Here is a 9,972-nt window from a genome sequence, read left to right as displayed (position 1 = left end):
GTGTACAGATTCAGAATTATGATGCTTTATCAGATCGCTAACGATAAAGGGATCTGTATTCACCTTAAGAATTCAACTTACACATAGTAAATTATGAAATTAAATGAAAAAGAATAGCCTCATTTGCACCACAGAGCCATACTCTATACTCCGCTTGTATTTGAAAAAGAACTATGAGATCAAAAGTAAGGAGCTTGACCGAGTGCTTCCTCTAAATTTGTTCCTCAAATATCATCTTAGTAAATCTAGTCAGATGGTATTTCATCCTAAATCCCTTTTCAAGGGCTAACTCTGCTCAACGTTAGCCTCAGGGGTAGAGCGAATTCTATCAGATGCCATGTTCAATCGTAAAGGCCGTCCTTCCAGTTCCTATTAATCAAAAGTTGCAAAATCAAAACATATCCAATTATTAAAAACTAAGTACTCCGTATTATTATGATTATTAGTCAAATTCAACAACGTTAATATTGAAAATCCAAGAGACAAATTTCAAACAGTACTTACCACTCCATTCATAGAAGTGAGAGCAGAATTTGCAGCCTCAACAGTTGAGAAAGTGACGAAGCCAAAACCTCGTGATCTTCCACTTGCTCTCTCGTATATCACTTTGGCACTTAGAAAGCCTTCTCGGTTAACAAAGGCTTCTCGGAGGCCTTGTGTTGTAACTCCCCATCCGAGATTACCAGCATAGATCTTGTGAGGAGTATCCACATAACTCTGGTTGCTATTTCGAATAGTTGGCCCCATCACTTTCCTCTCACCACCTCTTGGCACTTCTGGTAAGTTTGCCCTCACAGTTCGGCCTCCAACTTGCTGCCCAATGCAATTACATATAGATTAAGTCATTAATTTGTGATGTCACTAAAACAAGGTAACTGTCATTTGTCTATCTTTTGGATCAAAGTCTTAAACTTGGGAACTGAACTAAATTTATTGCATTTTCTGTCAACTAATAAGTTGTAGCCAATGTAACTCACCAAACACTCAGTCACTAGAGAAGAAAATAACAAAACAACTCTATGATCAAGTTTGGAATTTTTTTTAGCACAGTTCTATATAGTCTTCGGCACTGCTAATTTTTTTTTTGGCACAGTTCATATAGTTTTTGCAAAACAACTCATCAACTTCGAAATTTTATATCAACCCAGGCTCAACCAATTTGTGAAAATTATCAAAATTTATGGACCAATATGAAGTTGCAAGTGTCCTTATCCAGGGGACCATATGGGCGGAGACGGAGCCTTTGTCAAGGGAGAGGGTGAGGTCGTCCCCGGAGTTGAGGACCTTACCTCTACCATCTCCCCAAGTAATGGTAAAGTCATCATTGAAGTTGGCTTTGGAGGCAGCAATAAAACTGGCTAAGAAAAGTGTAATGAAAAAAATCTTTGAGATTGATGTTTGAAGTGAAGATGATAAAGTTTGATTGGAGGAGAGAGATATATATAGGGGGTTATGGAGAGAAGAAATGGAAAGGTATGATAGGGAAGGTTCGAGTGAAGTTAAGTGTGAGCTGTAGAAGGTGTTAGCTGTAGAAAGCAGGAAATGGTTTGACATGACAGTTTCTAGATACTCTGGTTCATTCCTAGATACAAATGAGATACACTTCTAAATTAATAAGTTTTTTACTTGAATTTTGTTCTTTCTAGTACCGTTCAGCAACAGTATTAGAACTAGTTAGTTCTAATGTTAACAAAGTAGTAAATGGCTCAAACAGATAACAAAATTTAGTTGTATAAGCAAGCAACAATCAGACGAAAGACTTACAGAACCATCAAACAGCCGAACAGCCTCTTTCGCCTCATCAACGCTTCCCATGGTAACAAATCCAAACCCTCTGCTCCTATCAGTAACCTTATCATATATAATCTGCAATTTTGTGAGCGTAATAATAAAAAACATCAGAATTTTACCAAAAAAAAATACTCAATTTCCACAACAAATTATGAGGAGAATATACCTCAATGGACTTTACTTGACCAGCTTCAGCAAAGACTTCAGACAATTGATCAGAAGTCATAGTATAAGGCAAATTTCCCACAAAAATCCTGGAATCATCAACTGAATCTAACCCTTTATTTTTTGCAACTTCAACTTCTTCTGACTCAATTCCCTCTTGTTCTTGTTCCGGTTCTTGCTCAAATTCATCTGGGTTTTCTTCAAATTCATCGGTTATCTGTTCTTCGGTATCGCTCAAGGCGGAAGCACAGTGGCAGAGGTGGAGAGGGAAGAGAAGAGGGAGGGGAGTGGGAATGAAATGTTGGGATTTAAGTGTTAGGGTTGTTTTGAGGAAAGGTTTAGGCTTGAGAGAAAAGTGGGCGAAAGAGCTTTCTGAAGGGAGGAGAGAGAAAGTAGTAGAGGAGGAGGATGAAGGTGTAACAATGGTGGAAAGAGCTGTTGCTATCGCCATTGCTACAATGGAGATGAGGAGGGGAAAGTCGCTTGGCAAATTGGCTGTTGGTTAGGATTGTTTCCCTCCCATATTCAGTTCTTGGATAAGGTAGTTGATGTTTTTACCAATTACCACGAGTTCAAACTTAAAATTACCAAAATTTACCATGGATTAACGTATTGATTCCAAACTGGTGAGAAATTGTGAGAGATATATATCACAATGGGCAAAAAAAACTATGTAATACCTTAAATGCATAGTAATATGGTATACCGGAGGCATCTAATAATTTTCACAGAAAATTACCTACAGACGCCACTTTAAGAGTTGCCTTATACAAAGAATTGTTATTATAATGTTTGAAGGAACAAACATTTTATTTTATATTAAGGGTAAATCGAAAATACTTCCTCCGACTTATATTGGATAATATTTTATTGGTGAAATTGCGGTAAGTAATTAAAATTGTTAAATGAACTAGTTTTGGATGCCAATAGTAAACGGTATAATAAGAACTCTTTCTATTTCCATAATAATTCGTGATGGAGTATCTATTATACATTCTCTGGTTCTCTCTTCAATCTTCAATCTTCAATCTTCAATCTTCACCATCTCAAAGAGGAATAATAAACAATACATATAATATTAGAAAAAAAAAAGAAAAAAAAAACTCTCGTTGTCTGACGGAGTCACGGTATAACAACAAGAGGGAAGCCACCAGACAGAACTCAAATAGAGTTAACAGAATCACCATCACTGCTCTCACTATCGCTGCTGCTACTACCGCTACCACTTCCACTGCTGCTTCCGCTACTATCACTCCCACTGCTAGCACTTGAGCTGGAAGTGTGGCCCACCCTTTCCACTGCATTAACCTGGGCTCGTAGGGCTGCCGCAGCATTACCAGCCATAACCCCGTTATCATCATTCACGTCCACATCAGCAAAATCATCATCCGTGTCATTTTGCTGTGGGATGTTAATATCAATGCCAGTATGGACTGCTTTTTCTTCACCACTATCTTTGACAGCCTCTAATGTGTCCTCGTCGTCATCAATCATTATGTCCAAGTGTTCTTCCAAATCAAAGTCCGGAGATGCCATAACATTTTGTTGTTGAGGAGGGGTATTTGTCGGCTTCTCAACATTAGGTTTTCTTCCTGCACCAACAAAATACATATCATCGGACTTTGGCAAAAAATGTAGCTTAAGCAGTTAAGCATGTCCCGTTCAACAGAAAAATGAAACCAGGAATATATAACAAAAGAAGAAAGTAAATATTCTTTCTTACCCGAATTTCCAGCATCACCAACATCCATTCGCTCAACTTCAACCTGAAGCATTGATAGAGAGAGGAGAGGCACAGAATATATGAAGTCAGGAACGCTAACGGAAAGTAATTCAGACTATCAGGCTATCTAAAGGCATTCATAAATGTTTAACACATCACTTTTGCTGAAATTCCAGAGTTGTTGTAAAAATAAAATATATTATGTAATGTGAAAGAATAGTTTAATGAACTCTTGGCAAAAATCCTTATGGCCCGTTTGGTAACCAGGATTTCATTTGAAATCCTGGATTTGGCCCTATTACATTGTTTGGGAGTGTATGGAATTTGTAATTGGATTTGGGCCAAATCCAAGGCTTTAAAAAAACTAGGCTTAGGTTAAGAATTTGAAATCCAAAGTCAAATGCTGTAATTTGAAATCCATTTTTTTTCTCTTTCCCCTACTCACAGCCGTCACTCCTTCATCTTCTTCCTCTCTTCACTTTCTCTCTCCTTAGCTCTTCCATTGATGAACATCCCAAAACTCAATCAACTCTCTCAACCTCCATCAATTTTCTCCTCCACCACTCCTTATATCTACACCATCACCCTCGTTCTCGCAACTTCTTCATAGCCTCGTGCTTTTCTCCATTCAAATCGAAGAGTCCAAACCAACGACGTGCTTTTCTCCATTCAAATCCAGAACCTTACCATGACGATCAAACAGTGAAGATTAGAGATCAAACAGTGACGATTAGAGATCTCAATAATCATACTCCTCTCCGATCTAAGTCGGTATCTAAGGATGGAAATACATGATCAAATAGCATATGTACTCCTTGAGTATTAGTTCTTTTAATTGTGAAATAATATTTCAATTTCAACCCAAACCATTTGAAATGATGGAATTTGAGTTTTTATTTTTCCCAAACAAGTAATTTGGAATTGAATGTCAGGATTTGAAATGTGGGAATCGAAATGCATAATTTGAAATGAAATACTTATATCCATACACTACCTTAAGATAAACCTATCTTTACAGAGGGAACATGTGACCCTGGAGACAATAAGCAGTCACATAGTCAGTTCCCTATGGCCACTTCAACAGCAAACCCTTTCTGATAATGCAGCCAAAAGAATACTTAGCATGCTTTATCAATGATTCTTTGAAAGGCTGAGCCTCAGGCCTTAGTCCTCCTCTCCCTTCACCTCCCTAGCCATGATGGGAAAGGAAAGTGGAAAACAGAGTAGTCCAGAGATAAAGGAAATGAATCAAACATGACCAGAAAATGCTTTGGTAACTGATATACTTTCTACCATCAAAAGGCATTCCCCCTGATGCCTAAAAAGAAGCAACAACATAGGAGACAGGAAGGAGGTGGCGGGAGGAGGGATGTCTGCAACATTACCCCTGTTATAACATAAAGGTTGTTTCCCATTAAGAATAAGTTTTGATCAGAAGACTGCCAATCACAAATATGGAACTGAACTAATCTTTTACAAGCAGATTAGTATGCCTCCTCATTGCTTCAATTCTTCTGGTTATAAATACTATGCTTGGGCCAATACCAAGTTGGAGCTCCGTTATGAAACACATTTTTTATGAGATTCGGTTCAGTGGAGTATTATAGATGATTAATAGGCATTTATGGGATGTTGAGGTCCATCATATTTAAGCAGCAACAAGTACCTAGTATTTACTTCATTAAAGAGAGGTCAAATACTCAAATCACTTTAAAAAATAAACTTCCCTTTACACAGCAACATTCCACAACCTTCTTTATATCTGCTACATCAGTCTTTGAAGGCTATGGTGGAGTAGTTCACTACTTTGGAGAGTACCAGATATTGTCCTATTAAAGTTTGTAACATAGGGAACTATGATTCTATGAATTACAGTAGAATGGGAAACCTATTACACAGTATCCTAGTAGGTAAGAGGATTATGGTCCCAGCACTCTAGTCAGCAATTTAATGAGAAAGATCTATCATACAAGGGTAACCTAAAGCCACATGCTGATCTAAAAAGGACTCCAGGTTGAAATCAGAGACAATTCACAATCCTAAATCCTCCACTGATTTCACTTACCCTGACCTTGACTAGTACCCTCATGATTTGAACTAGTTCAACCTTTACAGTTTCACTTACCCTTGACTAGTGCCCTCATGATTTTTAACTAGTTCACCTGCCAGATATTTCACTTACCCTTGACTAGTGCCCTCATAATTTTGAACTAGTTCACCCGCTACAGATTTCACTTACCCTAAGTGCCCTCTGTGATTTTGAACTAGTTCACCCTCCGTAGGGCACGGAAAAATCCAATGATTTCTGCATTCAAATATGTAATGCAAGCAACCGATGCATATCTATCGAAAATGAACCTACGCACATTTGATATTTTTTTATCAATGGATACAAGACTGGAAACTTATGACCAGAAGCAAGCTGTATTGTTTACCCAAGCAGGTCAAGATTAGATTTCCCATCCTAGCTGTTTTAGCATATGATTCATATATGTATGATTACTACAGTTATTAGCTACCACCATGTCCACCAAACATACTTTTCATCACCTAAACGCATCATACAACCCCTAATTAACCAACCTACAACAAGATGTGGGTTTGACCTGTCAGTGTAACCGAAATCCAGTTACTCCACAAAGGAAGAATTAACCAGCACCTTATTAAAAGTGCAATTTAAGTACACAGCCTAGCCAAAACACACTCATTTAATCCTAATGATATAAATCATCCCCTAAATTACTGTACCGAGAATCTAATACCCAAAAAATCAGTATTGATCAGAAACTAATACAGTACTATATATATGTTCCAAACTAATAATCTACATTTGACTCTAGTGATTAAACCACATTAATTCTATCACAACAACATAGTAAACAGTTAGTAGCACCTTCTACGCAAGATAAATGTAACAATGAAAATTGATACATTAAAATAATTCAGAACATACTGAAGATGAATGGTAAAACACGAAAACTGACCGAAACCGGTGGTGGTGGAGGTGGCGGCTGAGGTGGTAAGGGCGCTGTAAAAGCAGACCGGCTATTATAAGCTTGAGGCTGCACCTGTTGATGCTGCACATGTTGCACCTGTTGATGCTGCACTTGGGCTTGAGCTTTAACTCCTCTTCCCACAGGTGGCGAACTACCGTCCGCTGCGGAAGATGCAGCCAGCGCAGCGGTGGCAGATTCGCCGGGCAAGCGAACATGACGCAAACGCTTAACAGCACGGTGAAGGCGTTCAAGTTTGAAACTATTGCCGTCAAAAAACAAAACGGCGTCGTTTTCCTTGTAATCTTCGCTAGAACCTTCGAAGGTAACCTTAGGTTTACCAGGCTGATTATTGTTGAATTCGACGCTTATTTTATTGTCCTTCGTCTTATGCAATGCTCCCCGTTGACTTTTATCAATCGACGCCGGCTTAAATTCATCTGTAAAATACAAAAAACAAATCAAAATCAGAATTTTCAAATTCAAAGAGATAAAAAAAATATAAATTGAAAGAGGGAAATTAGGGGAGGAAGATTACAGCGTAGAGTGCAGAATTTGGAAGACGGTTGATGATCTTTGAAGGAAGAACCTAGGGTTAGAGTGTACCATCGATCTGAATTTGGTGCTGTGCTTGGTTCTTCTTGGTTCATCGACATTTTGAATTCAATTTAAATTTTGGTATTTAATTTAAATTTTTTGTGGAATGTTTTAGGTTGAGATTTGCAGAAATTGATTGGAGTGAATTCAGAGCTGGGTTGCCATTGATTTCAGTCATGTAAGAAGAGGGATATTGATTTCTGCTCTACTCACGGAGGAGAAAATTAAATTCGATTTGGGTCAAAATCAGTCAGGTCTGGAAAAAAAAGTGCCACTCATTCCGAAAGGGAGGTACTAAATGCAACTACTCCATCTGTTGCGGAGTATAAGACACTTGAATTGACTTACTAATTTAATGGGGTTACTCCCTCCGTTTCTTTTTGTTCTTTACGTTTGATATTTTTCACGCGTTTTAACGATTAATTAATGTGTGTTGAGATTCCTTTATTTTTTTATTTAAACAAGACAAATTACGTTTATTTATAATGTTTTCACTTTTATCAAAATTCTGATATTCCACTCATTCCGAAAGGGAGGTACTAAATGCAACTACTCCATCCATTGCGGAGTATAACACACTTGAATTGACTTACTAATTTAATGGGGTTACTCCCTCCGTTTCTTTTTGTTCTTTACGTTTGATATTTTTCACGCGTTTTAACGATTAATTAATGTGTGTTGAGATTCCTTTATTTTTTTTATTTAAACAAGACAAATTACGTTTATTTATAATGTTTTCACTTTTATCAAAATTCTGATATTGGGAATATAAGAAATATTTAATGTTCCAATGAAAAAGTGTGAGAGATTAAATGACTCAATGAATTTAATTGGTTAAAATAATTATTGGACACAGATTTTGATAGAACATTATGGCATTTATATGATAATATAAAAGGAAATGTAAAGAACATTTTGAAATACCAAAAAAGGAAAACGTAAAAAACAAAAAGAGACGGAGGGAGTAGTTGACAGTGGGGTATGTAGTATTTGCAAGTCGATGGGCACGGATGGACTCACAACGACAATTATTTTACGGTATGTAATATTTGCAAGTCGGATTTGTTTCCCGTAATGTTTTTTTGTTGGACTAGTATTGTAAAAAGAAACCAATCAAACATAACTTCCGGAAGAGAAACACGAAACTCGTGTATTACCTCTGATAACCTATCCGACACCCTAATTCTACCACCGGGTATTCTATCCGAAGCCCTTTTTGGAACATATCAAACTCATTCATATGTTCTTTATCAAAATTCAGAATTCTTATACATATATAATTTGAAAGATTAATCAACAATTAAACCACAAAAATCTTACCTTAGAAAGGAGGGAGAAAGGAATTCATCAATCAATTGAGAGTGTTTGTTGAGAGGGGAGAGAGTCAGACAAGAAGATCGAGAAGAAGGTCAAAGGCTGAAGAATAGGTATGAATAATTAAGGGTTATTTCGCCTTTTAAAAAATTTTAGGTGTCAATAACTTGTTTTACATTAATTTAGGATACTATGTACTGTATTAGTACTCGCGTTCTGAAACGGATGGAGCTATATAGTTGTATTAAGTCCCCGTTTACCTTATTTCTCATATCTGATCTGATCTGATCTGCATTTATTTTTTCTGATCTGAACTCATTATTTCTTGATCTGATCTGAATTTATTATTTTTGATCTCATCTGATTTTAATATGAACTAATCTAATCTGGTCTGTTTTGTGATCTGATCTGAACGAATCTAATTTTTCAAAATTAACATTTAAATACAAATATATAATTATTAATATTAAACGATTCACGTGTAAAATAAATGCTATTCAAATTTATAATGTTATTCAAATTACACTATTCCTTATATTAGATAGAATTGAACATGATCTAGATATATAGATCAGTTATGATATGGACATGATCTGGACATGATCTAGACGTACATAACGGTTCTGGTCTGGACATATACGTTCTTGTCTAGACATGATCTGGACATATCAGCTATGATCTGGACATGTTATGCACATATCAGTTATGATTTGGATAGATCTGTTATAATCTGGACATATGAGTTATGTTATTGACATGATGGGTTCTGATATGGACATATCAATTTTGATCTGAATATATGGGTTCGGATCTAGACATGATCCGGTCATATCAGTTTTGATCTGAATATATAGGTTTTGATAAGAACATGATCTGGATATATCAATTCTGATGTGTACATATGGGTTATGATAAGAACATGATATGGATATATCGATTCTAATATGGACATGATCTTGATAGATCGATTTTGATATAAACATCATCTGGACATATCGATTTTGATTTGGACATATGGGTTTTGATCTTGACATGATCTCGGCAAATTAATTTTGATTTGGACATGAGTTCTGATTTGAACATGATCTGGAGACCTGGACAAATCGGTTATGATCTAAATAAATCGATTATGATCCGGACGTACGTGGTCTGGACAGATCAATTCTTATCTGGACAAGATCTGGACATATCGGTTTTGATCTGAATATATGGGTTCTGACTTGGACATGACATGGACAAATCGGTTAGACATATAGGCTTTGATCAGGGCATGATCTATATAGTTCGGTTCTAATCTGTATAGATCGATTATGATGTGGATAGATATGTTCTGATTTGGACATGATCTGGACATATCAGTTCTAATCTAGACATGATCTAGACAGATCG

General features: G+C 36.6%; 2 protein-coding genes across 2 annotated transcripts; both read right to left on the bottom strand.

Annotated features, from left to right (window-relative positions):
• Positions 1-32: 32 nt before the first annotated feature.
• On the bottom strand, positions 33-2,571 carry LOC110794788 (33 kDa ribonucleoprotein, chloroplastic). The gene is made up of 4 exons (XM_021999750.2): positions 1,958-2,571; positions 1,765-1,866; positions 505-813; positions 33-369 (listed from the first exon to the last, which is right to left on the bottom strand). The coding sequence occupies exons 1-4, from the start codon at positions 2,405-2,407 to the stop codon at positions 286-288; spliced, it is 945 nt and encodes a 314-aa protein (XP_021855442.1). The 5' UTR covers positions 2,408-2,571; the 3' UTR covers positions 33-285.
• Positions 2,572-2,886: 315 nt separating this feature from the next.
• Positions 2,887-8,567, bottom strand: LOC110794789 (uncharacterized). Its single transcript, XM_021999751.2, has 4 exons — positions 7,211-8,567; positions 6,664-7,112; positions 3,680-3,722; positions 2,887-3,548 (listed from the first exon to the last, which is right to left on the bottom strand). The coding sequence occupies exons 1-4, from the start codon at positions 7,326-7,328 to the stop codon at positions 3,118-3,120; spliced, it is 1,041 nt and encodes a 346-aa protein (XP_021855443.1). The 5' UTR covers positions 7,329-8,567; the 3' UTR covers positions 2,887-3,117.
• Positions 8,568-9,972: the final 1,405 nt, after the last annotated feature.

The sequence above is a fragment of the Spinacia oleracea genome, chromosome 6 (genome assembly GCF_020520425.1).
Source record: "Spinacia oleracea cultivar Varoflay chromosome 6, BTI_SOV_V1, whole genome shotgun sequence".
In the NCBI taxonomy this organism is placed as follows: domain Eukaryota; kingdom Viridiplantae; phylum Streptophyta; class Magnoliopsida; order Caryophyllales; family Amaranthaceae; genus Spinacia; species Spinacia oleracea.
The sequence above is the reverse complement of the archived record's forward strand: the minus strand, read 5'-3'. Positions and strand labels throughout refer to the sequence as shown.

Bases quoted from the DNA above. Each gene is read 5' to 3' on its own strand.
- LOC110794788 (XM_021999750.2), bottom strand. From the start codon at position 2,407: ATGGCGATAGCAACAGCTCTTTCCACCATTGTTACACCTTCATCCTCC. The intron at 814-1,764 runs GTAAGTCTTTCG...TGCATTGGGCAG, and splicing joins TTCGGCTGTTTGATGGTTCT to CAAGTTGGAGGCCGAACTGT. The intron at 370-504 runs GTAAGTACTGTT...TTTGATTAATAG, and splicing joins TCACTTCTATGAATGGAGTG to GAACTGGAAGGACGGCCTTT.
- LOC110794789 (XM_021999751.2), bottom strand. From the start codon at position 7,328: ATGTCGATGAACCAAGAAGAACCAAGCACAGCACCAAATTCAGATCGA. The intron at 3,723-6,663 runs GTCAGTTTTCGT...TCAATGCTTCAG, and splicing joins CTCCACCACCACCGGTTTCG to GTTGAAGTTGAGCGAATGGA. The intron at 3,549-3,679 runs GTAAGAAAGAAT...TTGTTGGTGCAG, and splicing joins TGGTGATGCTGGAAATTCGG to GAAGAAAACCTAATGTTGAG.